This window comes from Bombus fervidus, chromosome 17, assembly GCF_041682495.2.
Source record: "Bombus fervidus isolate BK054 chromosome 17, iyBomFerv1, whole genome shotgun sequence".
Classification (NCBI taxonomy): Eukaryota; Metazoa; Arthropoda; class Insecta; order Hymenoptera; family Apidae; genus Bombus; species Bombus fervidus.
The window spans coordinates 4,405,333-4,429,876 of record NC_091533.1 but is presented as its reverse complement, the minus strand read 5'-3'; the positions used below and the strand labels follow the sequence as shown (position 1 = coordinate 4,429,876).

Sequence of the window (24,544 nt, the reverse complement as noted above, 5' to 3'; positions counted from 1 at the left end):
TTGGAATGCTTTCTATAGGGTTGGAATGCTTTCTATAGGGTTGGAATGCTTTCGACAGAGGTGGAATACCTTTGTACAGGGTTGGAATGCTTTCTATAGGGTTGGAATGCTTTCGAGGGAGTTAGAATACCTTTTTACAGGGTTGGAATGCTTTCTACAGGGTTGGAATGCTTTCGACAGTGTTGGAATACCTTTGTACTGGGTTGGAATACCTTTGTACAGGGTTCGAATGCTTTCGACAGAGTTGGAATACCATTGTACAGGGTTGGAATGCTTTCTACAGGATTGGAATGCCTTCGACGGGATTTGAATGCTCTCGACGGGATTGGAATGCTTTCGACAGAGTTGGAATACCTTCGTACAGAGTTGGAGTGCTTTCTACAGGGATGGAATGCTTTCGACAGAGGTGGAATACATTTGGACAGAGTTGGAATACCTTTGTACAGAGTTGGAATTCCTTTGTACAGGGTTGAAATGCTTTCGACAGAGTTGGAATGCTTTCGACAGAGTTGGAATGCTTTCGACAGAGTTGGAACGCTTTCTACAGGGATGGAATGCATTCTACAGAGTTGGTATACCTTTGTACAGAGTTGTAATGCTTTCTACAGGGTTGGAATGCTTACTACAGGGTTGGAATGCTTTCTACAGGGTTGGAATGTTTTGTACGGTGTTGGAATGCTTTCTACAGGGTGGGAATGCTTCCTACAGGGTTGGAATTCTTTCGACAGAATTGGAATACCTTTGGACAGAGTGGGAATGCTTTGTACAGGGTTGGAATGCTTTCGACAGAGTTGGAATACCATTGTACAGGGTTGGAATGCTTTCTACAGGATTGGAATGCTTTCGACGGGATTGGAATGCTTTCGACGGGATTGGAATGCTTTCGACAGAGTTGGAATACCATTGTACAGGGTTGGAATGCTTTCTACAGGATTGGAAAGCTTTCGACGGGATTGGAATGCTTTCGACGGGATTGGAATGCTTTCGTCAGAGTTGGAATACCTTCGTACAGAGTTGGAGTGCTTTCTACAGGGATGGAACGCTTTCGACAGAGGTGGAATACATTTGGACAGAGTTGGAATACCTTTGTACAGAGTTGGAATACCTTTGTACAGGTTTGAAATGCTTTCCACAGAGTTGGAATGCTTTCGACAGAGTTGGAATGCTTTCGACAGAGTTGGAATGCTTTCGACAGAGTTGGAACGCTTTCTACAGGGATGGAATGCATTCTGCAGAGTTGGTATACCTTTGTACAGAGTTGTAATGTTTTCTACAGGGTTGGAATGCTTACTACAGGGTTGGAATGCTTTCTACAGGGTTGGAATGTTTTGTACGGTGTTGGAATGCTTTCTACAGGGTGGGAATGCTTCCTACAGGGTTGGAATTCTTTCGACAGAATTGGAATACCTTTGGACAGAGTGGGAATGCTTTGTACAGGGTTGGAATGCTTTCGACAGAGTTGGAATACCATTGTACAGGGTTGGAATGCTTTCTACAGGATTGGAATGCTTTCGACGGGATTGGAATGCTTTCGACGGGATTGGAATGCTTTCGACAGAGTTGGAATACCATTGTACAGGGTTGGAATGCTTTCTACAGGATTGGAAAGCTTTCGACGGGATTGGAATGCTATCGACGGGATTGGAATGCTTTCGACAGAGTTGGAATACCTTCGTACAGAGTTGGAATGCTTTCTACAGGGATGGAACGCTTTCGACAGAGGTGGAATACATTTGGACAGAGTTGGAATACCTTTGTACAGAGTTGGAATGCTTTCTACAGGGTTGGAATGCTTAGGACAGAGTTGGAATGCTTTGGACAGAGTTGGAATACATTTGTACAGAGTTAGAATGTTATGTACAGGGTTGGAATGCTTTCTACGGGGTTGGAATGCTTCCTACAGTGTTGGAATACATTTGTACAGGGTTGTAATGCTTTCTACAGGATTGGAATGCTTTCGACAGAGTTGGAATACCTTCGTACATGGTTGGAATGCTTTCTACAGGGTTGGAATGCTTTCGACAGAGGTGGAATACCTTTGTACAGAGTTGGAATGCTTTCTATACGGTTGGAATGCTTTCGACACAGTTGGAATACCTTTATACAGGGTTGGAAGGCTTTCTACAGGGTTGGAATGCTTTCGACAGAGGTGGAATGCCTTTGGACAGAGTGGGAATGCTTTGTACAGGGTTGGAATGCTTTCGACAGAGTTGGAATACCATTGTACAAGATTGGAATGCTTTCTACAGGATTGGAATGCTTTCGACAGAGTTGGAATACCGTTGTACAGAGTTGGAGTGCTTTCTGCAGGGATGGAATGCTTTCGACAGAGGTCGAATACATTTGGACAGAGTGGGAATGCTTTGTACAGGGTTGGAATGCTTTCCACAGGATTGGAATGCTTTCGACGGGATAGGAATGCTTTCGACGGGATTGGAATGATTTCGACAGAGTTGGAATACCTTTGTACAGAGTTGGAGTGCTTTCTACAGGGATGGAATGCTTTCGACAGAGGTGGAATACATTTGGACAGAGTGGGAATGCTTTGTACAGGGTTGGAATGCTTTCTATAGGGTTGGAATGCTTTCTATAGGGTTGGAATGCTTTCGACAGAGGTGGAATACCTTTGTACAGGGTTGGAATGCTTTCTATAGGGTTGGAATGCTTTCGAGGGAGTTAGAATACCTTTTTACAGGGTTGGAATGCTTTCTACAGGGTTGGAATGCTTTCGACAGTGTTGGAATACCTTTGTACTGGGTTGGAATACCTTTGTACAGGGTTCGAATGCTTTCGACAGAGTTGGAATACCATTGTACAGGGTTGGAATGCTTTCTACAGGATTGGAATGCCTTCGACGGGATTGGAATGCTTTCGACGGGATTGGAATGCTTTCGACAGAGTTGGAATACCTTCGTACAGAGTTGGAGTGCTTTCTACAGGGATGGAATGCTTTCGACAGAGGTGGAATACATTTGGACAGAGTTGGAATACCTTTGTACAGAGTTGGAATTCCTTTGTACAGGGTTGAAATGCTTTCGACAGAGTTGGAATGCTTTCGACAGAGTTGGAATGCTTTCGACAGAGTTGGAACGCTTTCTACAGGGATGGAATGCATTCGACAGAGTTGGTATACCTTTGTACAGAGTTGTAATGCTTTCTACAGGGTTGGAATGCTTACTACAGGGTTGGAATGCTTTCTACAGGGTTGGAATGTTTTGTACGGTGTTGGAATGCTTTCTACAGGGTGGGAATGCTTCCTACAGGGTTGGAATTCTTTCGACAGAATTGGAATACCTTTGTACAGAGTTGGAAAGCTTTGTACAGTGTTGGAATTCTTTCGATAGAGTTGGAATACCTTTGTACCGAGTTGGAATTCCTTTGTTCAGAGTTGGAAAGCTTTCTACAGGGTTGGAATACTTTTTACAGGGTTGGGATGCTTTCTACAGGGTTGGAATGTTTTGTACGGTGTCGGAATGCTTTCGACGGAGTTGGAATGCATTCGACAGAGTTGGAATACGTTTGTGCAGAGTTAGAATGTTATGTACAGGGTTGGAATGCTTTCTACAGGGTTGGCATGCTTTCTACAGGGTTGGAATGCTTTCTACAGAGTTTGGATTACCTTTCTACAGGGTTGGAATGCTTTCTACAGAGTTGGAATGCTTTCGACAGAGTTGGAATGCTTTCGACAGAGTTGGAATGCTTTCGACAGTGTTGGAATACCTTTGTACAGAGTTAGAATTTTATGTACATGGTTGGAATGCTTTCTACAGGGTTGGAATGCCTTCGGCAGAGTTGGAATACCTTTGTACAGAGTTAGAATGTTATGTACAGAGTTGGAGTGCTTTCTACAGGGTTGGAAAGCTTTCTACAGGGTTGGAATGAATTCTACAGAGTTGGTATACCTTTGTACAGAGTTGTAATGCTTTCTACAGGGTTGGAATGCTTACTACAGGGTTGGAATGCTTTCTACAGGGTTGGAATGAAAATTATTATTTACTATATGAAAAAGCTACTTTAAATATTCTGGTATTGCTACTTGCAATACTATAAAATTAATTCAACACTTTTATAATCTAATTTTAGACAATACAAAACAGGAAAAATTCTAAAAATTCCAAAAGGCAATCACGATATCGTAATTCGCAACTCTAAATCAAACGCGATTATCATTTTATCGCAAGTCTAATTCAAACCGTAATCATTTTCGCGCCACACTAATGAAAAGCCGCGATGTTATTTCGCAACTGTAATACAACCCGTAATTAACTTGTCGCAATACTAATAAGAAAAATCGCGATTTGCCAAATGGGACGATGGACCGATATATACATCGGCCAAAAGCAAAAACTACTACTATCACTACTACTACTACTACTACTACTACTACTACTACTACTACTACTACTACTACTACTACAAATACTAAAAGCGAGCATAGTGACAAAGTAGTAACAATAATGACTTCCCATGCTCTGAATGACCCAGAGAATGGGGAGCCATTAGTAGTTGCCCTCTTGAGTGGCAGTTTGCCGGACCTCTTCGGCTTATAGCCTCTTCTTTCTTCGGGCGCAATGCCCGCTGAAACTTAAATTTAAGCTCGAGTCTTCTAAATCGAAAACAAAAAAAAAAAACTTATAAAATAAAAATATAAACCGCGGAAGCTCATTGAAGTGCACATGGACTGACCAACGATCACAGCGGTGATCGTTGCTCACTCGCATGTGCGTGCTCGAGCAATAAACGTTCGTTTCGAGTCCACTCGCGACCGCGACCGCGAAATTCGAAAAATCGAGAGGCAAAACCAGAGACGAGAGCATGCTCTACTCATGCCAGTTTCACCGTCCATTTTTCAAATTAGATTTCCAGAAACAGGTTGGTCACACGAAAACGCACCTACCCGACCAGAGATGTGCCAACCTACCCGGCCCTACCTACTTATAATTAACAGATACACAAGAAGGTATACTACCTATCCTACCTAGCCCTGTATTTAAAAATGGGAAAACAGGCACACCAACACACTCGCTCCACGGTTCTCACACAATCGCACGGGCGCAAAGGTCCTACACTAGAAAGGACGTCCCGGGACGTCTCCGACACCGGAGTTTGGCATACAAAATGCACAGTCTAATGTTACGTACCATTTTCCTGAAATCGACTATCGAAGGCTAGCGACCATTGCTTACAACGCGATAAAAGTTAATCTCAATTGTAATTACAAATATTCATAATTCAGAGAGTGTGTTTATTTTTCAAAGAAATGATTGTAGATGTTACGAAACATGGTATCATTTATTATAATTTAACAATAAAATTAATGACACTAATATCTTTGACTCCCTGTATTCTATAACGAATCTTTGTTTTTACGGGTTGCGATTGAAATGATATTTGTTTAAATTTATTTTTTATTATTTAGAGTTATAGTAAATGGAATGAATACTAAACGACGCAATTTTACAGTCTAACCACACACACTGTGTGGAATGTACGTCGTGCATGACACGCTAACTCATCGTCAGTAGCTTACAAATTATTATAAAATCAATGGTCGCCATACTCATTGCCTTTCTCTCACCCAAGTAGCACTTGAGCATGTGGGTGAGATCCTGGCATTGAATACGGAAGAGGTTAAACATAACGTTATACGTTATAACGTAATACTATATAACGTTATACGTTATACTGGAATACTATAAATCGTTATACTTTATACTGGAATACTATAAGACATTATACGTCATACCGTATTACTATATAACGTTATACGTTATACGTAGTGCTATATAATGTTATACGTTACAATGTAATACTATATAACGTAATACCATATAACGTAATACTTTACGATATATATCAATATGATTTGTATACAGATTTGTAAGGATTTTGTTTATTGTTATTTTCACTAATATTTCATTGGACTTAAATCGGATATCCGGTGTACGTACTCTACTGCGTACTCAGTGTTCGTTAATGTGTTATACGGTCTTTCTGTTTATAGCTCGTTGCATTGCTTGATATTTGTCACAATGAAAGTACGTATCCAGTGTAAATTTCAAAATCTAACAAATACTGCCAACTATTTCTATGCAAATTTATCTATTGAAATGTTATGAATAATTTTAGATATATCTAATTTATGAAACATTCGTTGTCTGTATGTTTAACCAATATTAAAATATGACTCATTTTATTTAACTTTGTCGTTATAAAAAACATATAACAGGTCATATTCAAACGAGGAATAGTCAAATGTCGTTCTTATAGAGCATTAAGATTTACAATTTTCATTATTATACTATGAAAGTAAGCATAACCTCATTAAAATGTCTTAGACGTTTAACCTATATTTCACTGTAGAAATATAAATGGCCGTCCTTTGTGAATATGTTTTATGGTTATTATCAAACAAAATATACTTTATAAATATAAGTCAGTTGAAGCCTTATTACAAGGTGATGTATCTACTGTTATTTTATAGCATTGTAATTACGAGTTTCTTACTATTTCCCTTGTATTTTGAATTTTTGTTCTAACTTTTTAATAAAGCTTTATTTGGCTATGTATATATAACATTTTTTGTTTGATTATGTACATTGAATAAACTGACAAAGGCTGTTAAATCTTTGCATATTCTGTATGATATTTATGTGTTTTCTAGTTAAACGTATCATATCCTGCAACAGGATGTCAAAAACTGTTTGAAATCTCCGATGAGCATAAGCTGAGAATTTTTTATGAAAAGCGTATGGGTGCAGAAGTAGAAGCTGATGCTCTCGGTAACGAATGGAAAGGATATGTCGTTCGTATCTCGGGCGGCAATGATAAACAAGGATTTCCTATGAAACAGGGTGTTCTGACTAATGGTAACACAAGCATTTTCTATTTCAATTTCATTTGTAACAGCTTCATGTGTTTATGGATTTTATAGATTTGGTACAATGCATTGATTTTAATTTTTTTTTAAATTTCTGTATCTAGGACGCGTACGTTTACTGCTCTCAAAAGGACATTCATGCTATAGACCTAGACGTGATGGTGAGCGTAAACGTAAATCTGTCCGTGGATGCATTGTCGATTCCAACCTTTCAGTACTCGCTCTCGTCATTGTCAAGAAAGGAGAAAAGGTATTAATTTGCCTGTACTTTCTATCTATTATCCATGTTTCAGGATGTATCTTAGAACTGACTTATTATCGTACGATACTATCGTGAACAAGAAAGATTAAATATTGTCTCTTGATTTGATAAACTGTGTTACATAATTTGCACTTTTTCTCAGTGTACAGCGAAACATTTAATGTATAAGTTGATTAAATTCTTACAGGATATCCCGGATTTGACCGACAAAGAAGTCCCACGTCGTTTAGGACCCAAGAGGGCGAGCAAAATTCGCAAGCTATTTAATTTATCCAAGGAAGATGATGTCCGTCGATTTGTTGTGAAACGACCAATTCAAAAAGAAGGCAAACCACAGCGGTCAAAAGCCCCTAAAATTCAACGTCTTATTACCCCACTTACACTCCAGGTTTGTACATATATGTATCTGTATTATATTATTGTTTTGTTTTGGTTAAAACTTTTCCAAGAGTATGGAGTTTATAATAAAATAAAAATATTTTTATATAGAGAAAGAGACATAGACTGGCTCTAAAGAGGAGGCGTTCTTTGGCTCGCAAGCAACAAGCAGCAGAGTATGCGAAGCTATTAGCACAACGGCAAAAGGAAGCTAAGAATAGGCGTCAAGAAGAACTAAAACGAAGACGTAGCGCTTCTATGCGAGATTCTAAGTCATCCAGTCAATCTGCACCTACCATTCAAAAGTAATAGACTGTAATGTATGGTCTAATAAAATATGAAACTAATAAATTGTGTATAAATATGTTGTAATACTTTGTTGGCCTTATTTATATGTTCCATATTTGTAATATTCATTTACTCACTATTATACTCATTTAAACTTATTTAGCATATACGTAAGGTAGTGGCTTATCATTTTAATTAACTAATAATTTTTAAAGATTCTGAAATGATTTAGGCCAAGTTATAGTGTTTAGCAAAATTAATGGTAATTTTAAAATTATTTTTAGTTTAAGATGAATATCGAATTTAATTTCTTAACATTATACTAAAGTTTAGTTCTAGCAGATTCTAAATTTATTAAATTCAGTAGAACTTTTTAACTCCATGTTTATAGTAAAATAATCTTTTGTCTGATACTTTTTGTTTTAATTCCACATACATTTTTTATATAAAGACATCACAATATATTCCATATCCTATTTGATTTTCTGTAATGAACCTAACTCTTCCATTTCGAATAATATATACAGAGATACATATGTAGATTATAGATAAAGTATGTATAATCTGTATATTGAAGCTTTAGCAGCCAAATAATATTTATGTTTACTGCTTCATCTCATTGGATAGTCACTATATATAAGCATAATCTACATAACCTCATTATTTGTACACTAAGATAACAATTTTATTGATGTTATCGTTGATTGATTAATGAAAAGTCTAGTATGAATTTAATTTTTAATTTTCTTAGTTACTCGTAAATATTGTTGACGATATAATTTAAAATTTTAATAATGTACAAAATAATGATTTAATCATTATATTATAACCATATGAATATTTATAAACCATATATAAATAGGACTGAAAATAATTGTTAATAAAGACAACTTGTTGCGCTCCTTTATCTTTCTACAAAATGTCAGTTATTGTCATAATGTAAACCACCTTATTACGCGTAAAACTCGATTTTACTCTCGATTTATTTATCCATTATTCGTATATCGTCATGAGGTACGATCAATCTATTATAATAATATTATTTACTCATGTACTGAAGCAGATATTCCAATTTTTCATAAGAACTATCCCGGAGCTAAATACTAATTCCTTCTAATAGACAACAATATAAATAATAGTTTTGAGAAAATATTTGGATATTAACTTATCTTTTAAACATAAAGAAACAATAACGTTTCTTCTTGCATTTATATATTTTCTATGTAATAGAATATCTACGTATCCATTAGTGGTTTTAAATATTTAAAAGAAATGTTATTAATTTTCTTCACATCTGTCTGTCAGAGAAATATAACTCGTTGATTAACTAATTTAGCACTAAAAATTTAAGTTGTAATTACTATATAAACATAAATATTAATATGATTTGTATACAGATTTGTAAGGATTTTGTTTATTGTTATTTTCACTAATATTTCATTGGACTTAAATCGGATATCCGGTGTACGTACTCTACTGCGTACTCAGTGTTCGTTAATGTGTTATACGGTCTTTCTGTTTATAGCTCGTTGCATTGCTTGATATTTGTCACAATGAAAGTACGTATCCAGTGTAAATTTCAAAATCTAACAAATACTGCCAACTATTTCTATGCAAATTTATCTATTGAAATGTTATGAATAATTTTAGATATATCTAATTTATGAAACATTCGTTGTCTGTATGTTTAACCAATATTAAAATATGACTCATTTTATTTAACTTTGTCGTTATAAAAAACATATAACAGGTCATATTCAAACGAGGAATAGTCAAATGTCGTTCTTATAGAGCATTAAGATTTACAATTTTCATTATTATACTATGAAAGTAAGCATAACCTCATTAAAATGTCTTAGACGTTTAACCTATATTTCACTGTAGAAATATAAATGGCCGTCCTTTGTGAATATGTTTTATGGTTATTATCAAACAAAATATACTTTATAAATATAAGTCAGTTGAAGCCTTATTACAAGGTGATGTATCTACTGTTATTTTATAGCATTGTAATTACGAGTTTCTTACTATTTCCCTTGTATTTTGAATTTTTGTTCTAACTTTTTAATAAAGCTTTATTTGGCTATGTATATATAACATTTTTTGTTTGATTATGTACATTGAATAAACTGACAAAGGCTGTTAAATCTTTGCATATTCTGTATGATATTTATGTGTTTTCTAGTTAAACGTATCATATCCTGCAACAGGATGTCAAAAACTGTTTGAAATCTCCGATGAGCATAAGCTGAGAATTTTTTATGAAAAGCGTATGGGTGCAGAAGTAGAAGCTGATGCTCTCGGTAACGAATGGAAAGGATATGTCGTTCGTATCTCGGGCGGCAATGATAAACAAGGATTTCCTATGAAACAGGGTGTTCTGACTAATGGTAACACAAGCATTTTCTATTTCAATTTCATTTGTAACAGCTTCATGTGTTTATGGATTTTATAGATTTGGTACAATGCATTGATTTTAATTTTTTTTTAAATTTCTGTATCTAGGACGCGTACGTTTACTGCTCTCAAAAGGACATTCATGCTATAGACCTAGACGTGATGGTGAGCGTAAACGTAAATCTGTCCGTGGATGCATTGTCGATTCCAACCTTTCAGTACTCGCTCTCGTCATTGTCAAGAAAGGAGAAAAGGTATTAATTTGCCTGTACTTTCTATCTATTATCCATGTTTCAGGATGTATCTTAGAACTGACTTATTATCGTACGATACTATCGTGAACAAGAAAGATTAAATATTGTCTCTTGATTTGATAAACTGTGTTACATAATTTGCACTTTTTCTCAGTGTACAGCGAAACATTTAATGTATAAGTTGATTAAATTCTTACAGGATATCCCGGATTTGACCGACAAAGAAGTCCCACGTCGTTTAGGACCCAAGAGGGCGAGCAAAATTCGCAAGCTATTTAATTTATCCAAGGAAGATGATGTCCGTCGATTTGTTGTGAAACGACCAATTCAAAAAGAAGGCAAACCACAGCGGTCAAAAGCCCCTAAAATTCAACGTCTTATTACCCCACTTACACTCCAGGTTTGTACATATATGTATCTGTATTATATTATTGTTTTGTTTTGGTTAAAACTTTTCCAAGAGTATGGAGTTTATAATAAAATAAAAATATTTTTATATAGAGAAAGAGACATAGACTGGCTCTAAAGAGGAGGCGTTCTTTGGCTCGCAAGCAACAAGCAGCAGAGTATGCGAAGCTATTAGCACAACGGCAAAAGGAAGCTAAGAATAGGCGTCAAGAAGAACTAAAACGAAGACGTAGCGCTTCTATGCGAGATTCTAAGTCATCCAGTCAATCTGCACCTACCATTCAAAAGTAATAGACTGTAATGTATGGTCTAATAAAATATGAAACTAATAAATTGTGTATAAATATGTTGTAATACTTTGTTGGCCTTATTTATATGTTCCATATTTGTAATATTCATTTACTCACTATTATACTCATTTAAACTTATTTAGCATATACGTAAGGTAGTGGCTTATCATTTTAATTAACTAATAATTTTTAAAGATTCTGAAATGATTTAGGCCAAGTTATAGTGTTTAGCAAAATTAATGGTAATTTTAAAATTATTTTTAGTTTAAGATGAATATCGAATTTAATTTCTTAACATTATACTAAAGTTTAGTTCTAGCAGATTCTAAATTTATTAAATTCAGTAGAACTTTTTACTCCATGTTTATAGTAAAATAATCTTTTGTCTGATACTTTTTGTTTTAATTCCACATACATTTTTTATATAAAGACATCACAATATATTCCATATCCTATTTGATTTTCTGTAATGAACCTAACTCTTCCATTTCGAATAATATATACAGAGATACATATGTAGATTATAGATAAAGTATGTATAATCTGTATATTGAAGCTTTAGCAGCCAAATAATATTCACGTTTACTGCCTCATCTCGATGGATAGTCACTATATATAAGCATAATCTGCATAACCTCATTATTTGTACACTAAGATAACAATTTTGTTGATGTTATCGTTGATTGATTAATGAAAAGTCTAGTATGAATTTAATTTTTAATTTTCTTAGTTACTCGTAAATATTGTTGACGATATAATTTAAAATTTTAATAATGTACAAAATAATGATTTAATCATTATATTATAACTGTATGTATGAGCAAATCATATGTATGAATAGGACCGAAAATAATACGTTAATAAAGACAACTTATTGTATTTGAATTTCTATTTACGCGGTTTTGGTGCTTAAATAACGACTGTATCATTTTATTATGAAGATAAACAAATTTATTTATCATGTATGGTCATTTCACAGAAATTATAACTTTAACCAAATACTCATTAGGTAAGTATTATATCCCTTTTTCAAATATTCTGTACTTTTTATGTTTAAAATTCTAAATATTTTAAATGAAGAAATAAAATATTGTTTGAAACTGATATTAATCATGTGTTTGGTTTGTAGGCAACATTTATATTATTTTAATAAATTTTATTCTACAAACTCAGAAGTTATCAAAGAATATGATTTACCAATAGAAAATATTCGAAACTTTAGCATTGTGGCACATGTTGATCATGGCAAAAGCACACTTGCTGATAGACTTTTGGAAATAACAGGTGCAGTGAAAATTAATTCTGGTAAACAAATATTAGATAAACTACAAGTTGAGAAAGAACGTGGAATCACAGTTAAAGCACAAACAGCATCACTTAATTATACATATAAAGGAATTAAATATCTTCTTAATTTAATAGATACACCTGGTCATGTTGATTTCTCTGCTGAAGTACATCGTTCATTAGCTCCTTGCCAAGGAGTAGTTCTGGTAGTAGATGCTAATGATGGTGTACAAGCACAAACTGTGGCTAACTTTCACTTAGCCATGAAAAATAATCTAGTTATAATACCAGTAATTAATAAAATAGATTTAAAATTTGCCAAACCCGAGAGAGTTGTAAATCAGTTAAAAACATTATTTGATATGACAGAGTCGGATGTTTTAAAGGTATCTGCTAAATTAGGTACTGGAGTGCTTAAAGTCTTAGATGCCATAGTAGAAAGAATCCCACCACCTGATGTATGTAGAGACAAACCTTTCAGAGCTTTGATATTTGACAGTTGGTATGATAAATATAAAGGAACAATTTTATTGATATATATTAAGGAAGGATCTTTATCCCTTAAACTACATGTTGTTTCAATGTATACTAAGAAGTCGTACGAAGTTAAAAATATGTCACTATTGAGACCTTCTGAAGAAAATGTAAATAAATTGTAAATATGAATTTTATAAAAATATTACATTATTAATTATATAATAATATAACATAATATAATAACATAATAGTATATTTTAGGTTCGCAGGTCAAATAGGATGTATTTCATGCAACATGAGATCTTCTAAGGAAATGATTATTGGAGATACATTACATTTAAAAGATCATGTTGCTGAACCTTTATTAGGATTTCAAACTCCAAAACCAATGGTTTTTTCAGGCGTCTATCCAATTGAAAAATCGCAATTTGAAGTTATGAGAACTGCTATTGAAAAATTAACATTGAATGATAGTAGCGTTACTATTGAAATGGAAACTAGGTATTTTTTTCTAATATATTTTAAGCCTATTAAATCAGTTAAATAAAACAGAAGACATACAGATACAAAATAATAGACATATTTTATATCTACTTACTTTGTCTAAGCACTTTATATCTTCGTTTTTTTAGTGTAGCTCTTGGATATGGTTGGAGACTTGGATTTTTAGGTTTACTACATATGGAAGTATTTATGCAACGACTTGAGCAAGAATATGGTACATGTTCAATTGTGACAACACCTAGCGTTACATATAAAGCAAAAATTTTTGGCAAAAAGAATATTAAAGAATACAAAACTGATATGATTTCATTTAACAATCCTGCAAAGTTTCCTGATCCTAACATTGTAAAAGAATTTTATGAACCTATGGTATTAGGATCTATTATAGCACCAAGTATATTTAATATATTATTAATTAAATTTTACATATAATATAGTTAATTAAAAAAACACTAATCAACTTATAATTTTGGTACTAGCTGAATATGTAGGTACTGTTTTAAGTTTATGCTTTGAAAGACGTGGAGTGCAACAAACAGCAAAAGATATTGGTCATAATAGAACACTGTTTCAATTTTTACTGCCACTGAACGAAATTATTGTTGACTTCCATGATACATTAAAACGAGCAACTTCGGGGTATGGTACTTTTGATTATGAAGACCATAATTATCAGCCTACAAATATTATAAAGGTAATTATAGTTATTTTAATATATATAAATGCAATAATTTTGTATTAAAATATTTTATAGTTCACTTCCACTATATTAATAACTGCTTGTTATAGTTAAATATTGCTTTAAATGGTAATGTAGTGGATGAATTCAGTACTATTGTACATATTAGCAAGGCTCGTACAACAGGTAGACAAGTATGTGAAAGATTGCTAGATATTCTTCCACGTCAATTGTTTGAAATAGTAATTCAAGCAATAGTGAATGGAAAAGTAATTGCAAGAGAAACTTTAAAACCATATAGGAAAGATGTAACTGCGAAACTGGTAAATAATTTTTTTATATCATACTTTGTATATTGTTATATATTTCTGTCATTAATCTTTTTTATTTCAGTACGGTGGTGATATCACTAGAAAAATGAAATTATTGGCTCAACAAGCACAGGGAAAGAAGAAAATGAAGATGATTGGAAAAATATCTATACCGCGAGAAACATTCATAGATCTTTTGAAGAAATAGTATAAATATAAAAATTATTATCATTTTCTTTTATGTTTAATGTAACTATAGATATATATCATGTCAAAATAAATTATTAAATATATTTTCATATAACTAACTTTTTGCTATCTATAAATATAAAACAGTTTTTAAGATTTATTTAATAATTTTAATATTTTGACAATGTTTACACTATTAGAAAAATTTATTTTCTTTATAAATTTGTCAAAAAATCAAATTATAGTACAAATATATCATTGATTTACAGAATTAGGTGAAGGATCTGACAATTGATGTGTGCTATTCGAAGATACAGTATTTACAGAGCTTACATTTTCTTGTTTAAAAGTTGAGTTAGTATTAAGATTAATATTAATTATAGACGTAGATGCTGGATCCTGCATATCTAACTGACTTTGAGCAATATCTTGCAGAGCAGCTTGAATCCTTTGCAAAAGTGCTTCTCCTTGTTTTACAACTTCCTCTAGTTGTTCACCAGCTTCTTGGTTTTCTTGTTCAAGACGGCTAAGACTTGCGACTTGTAGTTCTTGTGATGACTCTTCACTCGGTAAACTTTCTATCAAGGTGTCAATATCTTTTGCACACCTTGCTATAAGCGTTGCAAACAAGGCTGCATAATCTAAAATATAAGTATAATTCATATATAAGTCCGCTAATATGAAATTTAATGAAATAAATTATATATAGAAGTACCTTCTTGAGGTTGATGCGGTTGAGGTGTTCCAACACGATCAAAACCAGGAAATTTACTAGGTGTTGAATATTGTTGTAAAATACCTACGCTGTTACAAAAATGTTCTGCTTGCTGGAATAACATAAAAATTAGATTGTTACATATTATATTTATTTACACAATTTACACAATCAATTACCTGGTTTATAGTATCTTGCAATTGTGTTAAACGATCTGCCATATTTTAAAAATATAACCCTTAAAATTATATTATTCCTATAATATAATCAATAATGTTATTCTACGTATAACATCACTGTAATCAACTATAATATTCAATTTTTTACTAAGAAATGCGATTGTGAAGTTTCTCACTCTAAGAAATTAACCTTTATGCTGCGTTCAATTCCAATCTTAAAATTTGGTTGTTAGGTTTGGAATGTTGGCGAACATGCCGTTACAGAGGGATATTTTGAGTTCTGGGGATAGTTTGTATACGAGATATCTTGCGTTTTCAATATGAAAAACATATTCACAACTTCATTAACAAATTTTATTCCTTGTAATAAATTAGAAAAACAAAAATTTTATCTCAATTTTATGGGAGGTTATTTTATTTTAATGACGGTCTTTAGGAAAAGCTTAAGTATTACAGATAAGTTTAAATTTATAAGAAAAATCTTAAAGAGGAAGAAATAGAAAGTTATAAAAGTAAATATTAATAAAATAGTTACTCTGACTGATATATTCCATTTTTGAGATAAAGACATTAAAATATGCATGTAATTATATATTATTAATATTAAAATATTCTGATTAATAAAATTGTTATGATATGTGTTGTTATGAATCAAGTCACTTGAATTGTATTATTTTTGATATAGCATTATTATATAATTTTTTAGATGTTTATAACGCATTTAAGTATATAATTCTTTTTTAAATATAAAGTATCGAAACATTTTGTTAAAAACAAAACAGAATATTACAAAAAAACTTTTGTCAATTTTATATATATATATCGTTTTTATATTTTAATTAATTATGTGTTATTTAAATGCTTTTCTTAAAAATATCCTTTATTAGAAGCAGTTAGAAGTTATGAATATGAAAGAAACACATAGAGACGATATAATAGTTCCTAGTTCTCAGTTCCTACTTACTTACTGGACATACAAGTGACATAAAAAGAAAGTCCCTAAACTTAATATATATTTGCACACACACACGCGCGCGCGCGCACACACACACGCACACACACACACACACACACAAAATATCGACATATATTTTATTTATAAGAAACATAAATATATAAAAATTATTAAAAAGTATTATATTTTAACTCGATTAAACTAACTTTGTTAAAAAGAATGGAAATTGTTTTTATTGTCGTTTGACACGAGCGCTTTTAAAAATTCTTATTTTATTTTTAACAGAAACATAATAGGAATAAAACCTTAAGTTATGTATATACAAAAACAATCGTAAATCATAAATATTTTATAACGTTCTTGAAATTCATTTTAGGTACTTAATGCAATTATCGTAATTATGAGGAGGATGTTAAAAAAGAGGAGTTTCATATTAACATAATTTAGCATTTTTCCATTGCATTTTATAAAATGTTTACATGGGGAAATATTTACAAAAATATGAGTAGGGTATGATGAAGTGTAGAAGACAGGAAAAGGGATGAACAATATAGTCTTATGAACGATTCAATTGAGAGTACCCCGACATTGAGGAGCTCCACATAGGCAAGGGATTTTATCATCTTCCAATGGAAATTTATAGTCGTACGTGATTTCCTCGTTAACTCCTATCGGCTGTTTACTATAGATTACAATTTTCTTTTGGCTTTCGATCGTAATTACTTTTGCATAACAATTCGGCTGAAACATAAAAGAAAATTAATAGTACGACCTATATCGTTATAAAAATTTATTCCACAGGGTGTCTCGATAATCGTGATACAATTGGTAAGGAAGTGATTCTATGTAAAAAAAATAAATTCTTTTGTTTTTTCATAAAGAATCGTCCACTCTGTCGATTTTACCATGATTATTGGGACACTATACACAAACACTACTACAATACTCACATTGCAGCTATGATTAATGAACCGTGCTAAATTTCCGCACTTTGTTGCATCGATAATCGTGTCTAAATCAATACGGAAAAGGTAGGAGCTACCGATACCGGTAGCTTCGTACTGAGACTCTCGTAAATCAGCAACAACTGGCCTGATCATTTGTCCAACATATTCAATAACCATTTCATCAGCTGCGATTGGCTCCATAGCAAATAGACCCCAGTCATGTATACCAGATTTAGCAAATTTCAATTGTTTTTTCCTAAACTGTAAAATGAAATAAACGCATTTGATATCAATTAACTTTACAGTAGCTGAAAATAATTTGGAGCCAATGATCAAATAAAGCAATTGAAATCTTACTTTCAATTGATTAAATTTAAGAAGATCGCTATCAGTATCGATACCGAAAGCTGTTAATAATCGACGTTGATTACTTCGGGCCTCACGAGACAGAGCTTGCATTTTACCAGTTAAAGCTTTAGTATTGTTCTTTGGACCATTCATTGTTCCATCACCACTAGCATAAGGACCATTGCTATCCTCAACGTCGTTACTTCGTTGTATACTTTGCGCATAGTGATGCTATAAAAAAAATAATTTTATAGTAAGAAAGATATTAATGTAGTGGGTTATAAAAATATTAAAAACTTTTTATGAACATATTATGTATGTTATACAAAACATTTTGAAATTTCATTAGCTGACTAGGTAAAATGTGAAACGAATTTGGAAATATACATAAACGGAAGTAAGTTACATTATACTTTGCAAAGATCACCAAAGTATTTGAGCAGCCAATTATTTGTTATACTAGTACAGCATAATAAAATAAAATTAAATGTAATGAATTGTAAAAAATGTTTAAGACTCTTTCTTGTTACTTTAATTAGTCTCAAATTTTGCCAATATTATCATATCTTATTATAATGTTAATGAAATTTCGAAATGTTTTATAACATATACATACATAAAAGTTATCTATGTTAAGTATTCAAATATTTTCGTACGCCACTGTATGTTAATTCTTATATTAAAAGGTCAGTAACACATACCTTATGTTTAGCTTTTTCTCGTACATCAACCTTATAATATCCTTCTGTTCTTGCACTTCCACTCGTATGTAATCTAAGTTCATCTCTCTTTCTGCGTTTGGCAGGACTTGGAATATCAGTTGGAGGATGGTCAACCCAATGCGTGTCATTTAACCAATAACCTTGACTATCATCGGCCAATAAAGCCTCGTAACTTCGTCTTAAATATTCTACATCCTCTGCATCTATTCCTCTGGTTAAAAATTCATACAAAATAGCCATCTCCGACATAAGGTCGCGTTCTTTATATGTAACAAGTGGCTCCTCAACTTTCTTTGGATATTTCTCATAAACATATTCATTTTCGATATTCTCTTTCTCTCCTTCATGATTTTGATGAGCATGTATCTTTGTGTATTTATTGTATTTTCGTTTCTCTACTTTGTGTATCTTGTCTTTACTCTTCGATAATTTTATAATCTTTGAGGATTTAAGTTTCACCGGTTTCATTGGTGTCGAAGGTGTACGAATTACGGACTTTGTAATTTCTGATTGTGTTGGTGGTAATGAATACGAATGCTCCATAAACACTTGCGAAGCTTGAGAATTTTTAGGACTCTGTTGACCATTAAGTCGGAGGTCAGCTTCAGCTTGGTACCTAATTAATTGAAAACAATACAACATTATATTTTACATTAGTTTATGTAGTATAAAACAATACTTTTAGGGAATATATTTTTATTTTAATCAAGTTTAGATTTATAGTAAGTAATTTTACATACCTTAATCTTCTAATTTCTAAGCTTTCTTCCTCTGAATCGGTGGTAGGTATTTCACTAAACATTTCGATCTTTTCTGATTCTTTTAATATAGGTTCATCGTTAATGTACTTAGCAGACATAGTTTGAAGAGCTCTAATAATATTTGGTTGTACAGGTCCCGGACTTCTATGCCTTATAATATTATCTTGGCCAGCTAATGTTATCAAAGCTTCTGCTGCAGAATTTTCCATTTTTTGTATATCACATGGTTCTTGTTTACCTGGTGCCACTAAAGTACTCTTTACTTTTCTTTGTATCTCATCTTCCACATTCTTTGTGTCCATCTCTTCATGCACTGTTCGAACCTTTTCAAGATAATCCTCATTGATAGATATCTCATTTGTCTTCTCAATGTCATCTTTATCACTTTCATATTTCAATGGAGATGGTACAGGGCTAGCTTCATTATCACACTGTGGGAATTCATTCGAATTTACATCTTTTATTTCAATATTAGGTACTGGTGTCTCTCTACCAGTAGGGGTTGGACAATCTAACGATCTCTGAATTGCGAGTTCCATTAGAATATCAGGATCTTCACTGTTACAGGCCAGTGGACGATGATCTGACAAACGACTGTCTGTATCTTGCTAAAAATAATAATTATTTCTATGAAAAGATATGAAAAAGTATCACACATGAATATTTAGGAAAATAGTTACAAGTTATTTAGTTACTATATATTTTACATAATTATACAATTAGTTATTTGTACTTTTAATAAAATAGTTATTTGTACTTTTAATAAATTATATACCTCATCTTCAAAGTTTCCAGAACATACTTCTTCATCGGAACTATCACTCGAACTACTGGAAGATTCACTGCAACTCATTTCTTCACTACTACTCTCACTCGACGAAGATGATGAGGAAGATGACGAAGAAACGCTTGGAAGAGAAGTAACTGGCCTTTTAACTTTTTGCACTGATGCTAGATCAAGGTCGCTATCGCTTCCTATAAGTTCTGTGTCACCATGATCAGACTGACGACTATCTTCGTCCTGTGGTAATGGGCTTGGAGCTTTGATTTTGCGCTAATAGCATAAATTTTAAGTAATATGTTAAATAAAGTGTATTATTACTTTAAATAAGTACTTTATCATTATTTTATATATTATTAAATATTTACTATACATAATATCACTAAAGAAAAACTTTCATATAATGAAAATAAATACCCTGAAAGAAGGCATCTTTGGCATGCTGGCTCTAATGCCCAGACCAAATCCATCATAATTAAATCCAAGTGGAGTTCCTTGTTCTAAAAGTAATGATAATCCTTGAGGTTTCTGTCCTTCTTCCTTATTGCTGTTATTAACAATGGTGTTCTCGCCTCCTTGATTTTGAATTTTCTCTGACTTCTTTTCGTCCCACCATACTTCGAACAGTTTGAACGCAGTATTTTCAATCATCTTTTTGTTAAAATCCCTTTTTAGAATTTGTTTTAATTCATTTACAACTCTGTTTAATACACCATTAATAGTAGGACCCTAAATGTTTAGAAATTAAGTTATAATTAAATAATATTCAAATAGGTCAAAATTGATATTATATCATATTTGCACTTAAGAAGTATATATGTACTTGTGGATTATCTTTCGTAATATTATGATTTGCCATAGCGTGAAGTCTCGATTGAAAAGATGGATAATAATTAGCTCCTTGATGATTCCCTACTGTGCCAGAAAATGATGTAGTATTTGGTTGATAATGACTTTGTAAATATGTTGTTCCATAAGGGTATGGATATTGTGCTGGTCTTGGCCAATGGTACATATCACTGGTAGAATAATGAGTTAAATGTCCAGGATAGCCAGCTCCTGGATATAACTGACTTGTAGGTTCTGTTTGAGCTATAACCTGTATATTTAAATAATAAGATATATGAACAAATATTTATATTCACTATTTAATGCTCATAGTGTTAAATATTACCTCTTCAATTTTTTCATCTCCTGAACTTAGTGGACTTAATGACATTCTATCATCATCTGGTGGAGGTGGAGGTGGCGGCTCCTTTGGTGGTTCTGGTTCGATTTCATCTGGTGCAGGACTATAACTTCCCAATAACGCTTCATCTTCGCTCGAACTTATGACGCTACCTAAATCTTCATCAACAGAAATTTGATTGATGCTATTTTCATGTACTTTCCATCGTTCTTTATTCCTTTCTCTCATTTTTTCAAAACATGATTTGTATGTTTCATGAGAGAGAAAAGGGCTTGGTGGTTCTGAGAGCATCTCATTATCTGCAGTGATAGACTTTTTTTCATCCTCAGAATCGCTGCCAAACTGGAGGAAAGGTGGTGCCATTCCTCCTGCTTTGTCTTTCAATAACATAGCAATTCTAGTATCCAAATCTAATGTTTTACGAGTCTCTATTGGTGAATCTCGTGATGAATTTTTTGTTATATTTTGATTTTCTTTTTCTTTCTTAGGTGTATGATGTACCTTTACATTAGAAGCCTTAGAAACTGAAACTGGATTAGAATTAGAATTATCTAAATTTGTCCCATGTTGAACAGGCCACATAGAAGATGATGCATAACTTGCCGCCCCTGTATTATTTCCCCACCATATACCCGAATTTTGCTGCATTGAAAGATTTTGCGATACATTTTGTGGCATATTTGCTAAATAATTATTTGGAGGTTGATGATGATAACTACTATAATAAAAATCATAATTTGTAGCTGGAGTAGAATTTTGAGAATAATTACTAGAATAATTTAATTCACTAGGCGCAGTACCATATCCTAAATCACTTCCTGCACTGCCACTAGGAGTAGGATAATCTCTATATTTGTTGTATCTTGAATTTTCTATATACATATCTCTTGATTTTTCTATATTGGATATCTTTTTATTACTTCTGAAATCATCTCTTTCTTCGCTAATAATTTTTTCAATTGGAGTTTGCTTCCCTTGATCATTTTCACACTTTATTTCTTTCTCAATTTTCTTTTCTGGTTTTTTTTCCATAGTTAATTCATCATAGATCTTTTTACACTCCTCTCCAAATGCATCAAGAAATACTTTTAAAACTTTACCCATCACAGATGTGTTATTTAATTTTTCTACACAAGCTTTTGAAGCTTTCGTAGTTTCAAACACCACTCTTGCAATTCCAAGATGCTTGTTAGTTACAGGATGATAATAAACAATAAGTTCTTCTACAGCTCCAAATTTTTGAACCATATCCGATAAAAAAGTTTTATCAATATTATCATTTAAATGACAGAATGTTACTTCAAGCGGAGGAGGTTCACCGCAGTAATTAGAGTCAATCTTAAATCTAGGTACAGGTAAGTCAAGTTGTTCTAAACGTGTCCAAATTCTTGTTAACTGAGATCTAGGGTCCCGAGGTTGAACTTCAGGATAGGTTGGATCTCCTGGAACCATGCCATCGTATCTATATAACTTTGTTGCACCCTTTACCAAGAATGGATCAACTAATAACTTATAATTCCTTGGTTTCTGAGGTGTTTGAACCACAGATGTATCTTTTTGCAAATGTAGCGTATGGATATGGCTATGTTTTGATGATTGACTGGAGTTTTGAGATACATTTTGTAAATTTCCATGTGAGTGACGATGACGATGCGAATGTGCATGTGAATGTCCGTGTCCATGCCCATGTCTCTCCATTCCGTTCATTGCCTCCAAGCATTATCCACTCATATAAATTGCTGTAAATAAAAGTTATTGATAAAAGTTGTATTATATAAAAAGCACATTATATATATCAAAGTTTCCAATATAAAATATATAAGCTTTCTTGAATTGTTTATAAATATGTAATGTAATATAATGGAGTATAAAAATGCATACGTATAGTAATTAAATACACAGAATAGTGGATCTTAAGTAATTTAATTAAATACGTAACTAATTATAATTTGACATTATACATGCAGAATATTAACATAAAATGTCATATTATTACATGTAAGTTTAAAAATCATATTATTAAATAAAGATTGAAAACTCTAATATATATATTTTTTAATATATAAAATTGTGAAAGTATTAAACACTTAAAAAATTAAAATTACAAGTAAACAAAAAATTAAACAAAATTAGATACACATTCATCATTCTTAAAATAAAATATATGAATTTAAGTTAATACAAATAATATTACCTATTAATATGAAAATTAACGTATATTAACAAAATTTACTCTTACTTTTAACTTACGTCCAGTTTGTTTTTGTTTGTCAGGTGAATTGCTTTGCTAGTTAATGCAAGAAATTCATGTTTCAATAAAACATAACCTTAAACATTTCGAAGTTTTTAGGTTGGAGTTTAGTGCGAAGAAACAATATGACAATCATTTCGTGAAAAGAATTCTTTCTATCATGTCCTTCAAATTGATTTTCTTGTATAAATTTCGATCGAGTCAAGACTTTTTTGTAGAAAAACACAGCCCTTAAATTTTACAGAGGTATGTTCCGGTTTTTTCAAAAACTTGTAATTTTTCAACTTGCTCGTATAGTGTCGTATTTACTATATGGACGTGATTTATGCATCGGCCTTGATACTTGTCTTTTCTTTATTCTTCGTTGATTTTTCTTAGTGAAAAATATACGGATTTATTGATACTACCTCTCCGACACAGCAGCGCAAAACTACCTCAATGTTTGACTGTTAAGCACAACGCACTGCGCCCTGATTTTCCTAAATTTTCACAACTAACAATCAGTACTACAAACAACGGTATGCAAATTACCTAATTCAGTGAAACTTATTCCACTTGAACATAATCTTTAGGATGCATTTATGGTTATTCAACGAAATCATAGCTTTAACAAAACTACGCGAACAGAGATTCAGATGACGCCATCCTTGTTATAAAGAACATGACGGTTCTTTTAATCATTTTACTAAACAAATCATATTAACATTTTCTACGAGAATAGATATTTTTGTGTTATCCGTGAAATAACGTTTCTAACATTCCTCGATGAAAATTGTTACGTTAAAGTATCCAAAATGAAAGTCCAAAGTAAACGGATAACGGAGCCAAAATATTCAACATTTTTTTTCGTTTCCTACTCTGTCTTGATTCACAAATTTTCGTATAGTTGAAAAGATAGTCGAAAATCTCGTCTACCGCTGGCATTCTGTATATTTACCAATAATTTGCAAAGGTAATTAAATGCTTAACGACAGTATTGCAAAATAATTGCTGAAAATCTTCTTCCCATACAATGTGTAGTATTTAATCCACGTATTGGTCAACCTTGATCTAAGAGAATTTTCTGGCTACCTATTAGCAAATCAACTTTCT

General features: G+C 32.5%; 5 protein-coding genes and 1 long non-coding RNA gene across 11 annotated transcripts; 3 read left to right on the top strand and 3 right to left on the bottom strand.

The window, feature by feature from the left end:
- Nucleotides 1-5,932: 5,932 nt before the first annotated feature.
- LOC139996011 (small ribosomal subunit protein eS6-like) lies at nucleotides 5,933-7,884 on the top strand. Of its 2 annotated transcripts, none has more exons than XM_072019981.1 (5): nucleotides 5,933-6,038; nucleotides 6,665-6,869; nucleotides 6,985-7,130; nucleotides 7,330-7,530; nucleotides 7,632-7,884. In XM_072019981.1, exons 1-5 carry the CDS (start codon nucleotides 6,033-6,035, stop codon nucleotides 7,827-7,829), a joined length of 756 nt encoding a protein of 251 aa, XP_071876082.1. In that variant the 5' UTR covers nucleotides 5,933-6,032; the 3' UTR covers nucleotides 7,830-7,884. The 2 variants fall into 2 exon arrangements, with proteins under 2 accessions (XP_071876082.1, XP_071876083.1); XM_072019982.1 differs by lacking the exon at nucleotides 5,933-6,038 and adding an exon at nucleotides 6,288-6,309.
- Nucleotides 7,885-9,260: 1,376 nt separating this feature from the next.
- On the top strand, nucleotides 9,261-11,213 carry LOC139996000 (small ribosomal subunit protein eS6-like). Its single transcript, XM_072019963.1, has 5 exons — nucleotides 9,261-9,367; nucleotides 9,994-10,198; nucleotides 10,314-10,459; nucleotides 10,659-10,859; nucleotides 10,961-11,213. The coding sequence occupies exons 1-5, from the start codon at nucleotides 9,362-9,364 to the stop codon at nucleotides 11,156-11,158; spliced, it is 756 nt and encodes a 251-aa protein (XP_071876064.1). The 5' UTR covers nucleotides 9,261-9,361; the 3' UTR covers nucleotides 11,159-11,213.
- A 95-nt stretch (nucleotides 11,214-11,308) lies between these two features.
- Nucleotides 11,309-14,708, top strand: Waw (Translation factor waclaw). 3 transcript variants are annotated; one of them, XM_072019960.1, is made up of 7 exons: nucleotides 11,309-12,166; nucleotides 12,287-13,099; nucleotides 13,183-13,422; nucleotides 13,554-13,819; nucleotides 13,905-14,119; nucleotides 14,215-14,427; nucleotides 14,498-14,708. In XM_072019960.1, the coding sequence occupies exons 1-7, from the start codon at nucleotides 12,093-12,095 to the stop codon at nucleotides 14,621-14,623; spliced, it is 1,947 nt and encodes a 648-aa protein (XP_071876061.1). In that variant the 5' UTR covers nucleotides 11,309-12,092; the 3' UTR covers nucleotides 14,624-14,708. The 3 variants fall into 3 exon arrangements, with proteins under 3 accessions (XP_071876061.1, XP_071876063.1, XP_071876060.1); XM_072019962.1 differs by having other exon boundaries at nucleotides 11,309-12,441; nucleotides 12,580-13,099; XM_072019959.1 differs by having other exon boundaries at nucleotides 11,309-13,099.
- Nucleotides 14,709-14,751: 43 nt separating this feature from the next.
- On the bottom strand, nucleotides 14,752-15,589 carry Med21 (mediator complex subunit 21). The gene is made up of 3 exons (XM_072020096.1): nucleotides 15,499-15,589; nucleotides 15,320-15,431; nucleotides 14,752-15,245 (listed from the first exon to the last, which is right to left on the bottom strand). Exons 1-3 carry the CDS (start codon nucleotides 15,538-15,540, stop codon nucleotides 14,860-14,862), a joined length of 540 nt encoding a protein of 179 aa, XP_071876197.1. The 5' UTR covers nucleotides 15,541-15,589; the 3' UTR covers nucleotides 14,752-14,859.
- Nucleotides 15,590-15,700: 111 nt separating this feature from the next.
- Nucleotides 15,701-16,547, bottom strand: LOC139996056 (uncharacterized). Its single transcript, XR_011802121.1, has 2 exons — nucleotides 16,034-16,547; nucleotides 15,701-15,804 (listed from the first exon to the last, which is right to left on the bottom strand). It is a non-coding gene; the product is annotated as an uncharacterized lncRNA (long non-coding RNA).
- Nucleotides 16,548-16,895: 348 nt separating this feature from the next.
- On the bottom strand, nucleotides 16,896-24,469 carry Set1 (SET domain containing 1). Of its 3 annotated transcripts, none has more exons than XM_072020051.1 (10): nucleotides 23,441-24,469; nucleotides 21,187-22,940; nucleotides 20,836-21,111; nucleotides 20,430-20,741; nucleotides 20,007-20,285; nucleotides 19,211-19,839; nucleotides 18,450-19,086; nucleotides 17,758-17,979; nucleotides 17,404-17,661; nucleotides 16,896-17,194 (listed from the first exon to the last, which is right to left on the bottom strand). In XM_072020051.1, the coding sequence occupies exons 2-10, from the start codon at nucleotides 22,906-22,908 to the stop codon at nucleotides 17,021-17,023; spliced, it is 4,509 nt and encodes a 1,502-aa protein (XP_071876152.1). In that variant the 5' UTR covers nucleotides 22,909-22,940; nucleotides 23,441-24,469; the 3' UTR covers nucleotides 16,896-17,020. The 3 variants fall into 3 exon arrangements, with proteins under 3 accessions (XP_071876152.1, XP_071876153.1, XP_071876155.1); XM_072020052.1 differs by having other exon boundaries at nucleotides 23,452-24,469; XM_072020054.1 differs by having other exon boundaries at nucleotides 23,984-24,469.
- Between the last annotated feature and the right edge of the window lie 75 nt (nucleotides 24,470-24,544).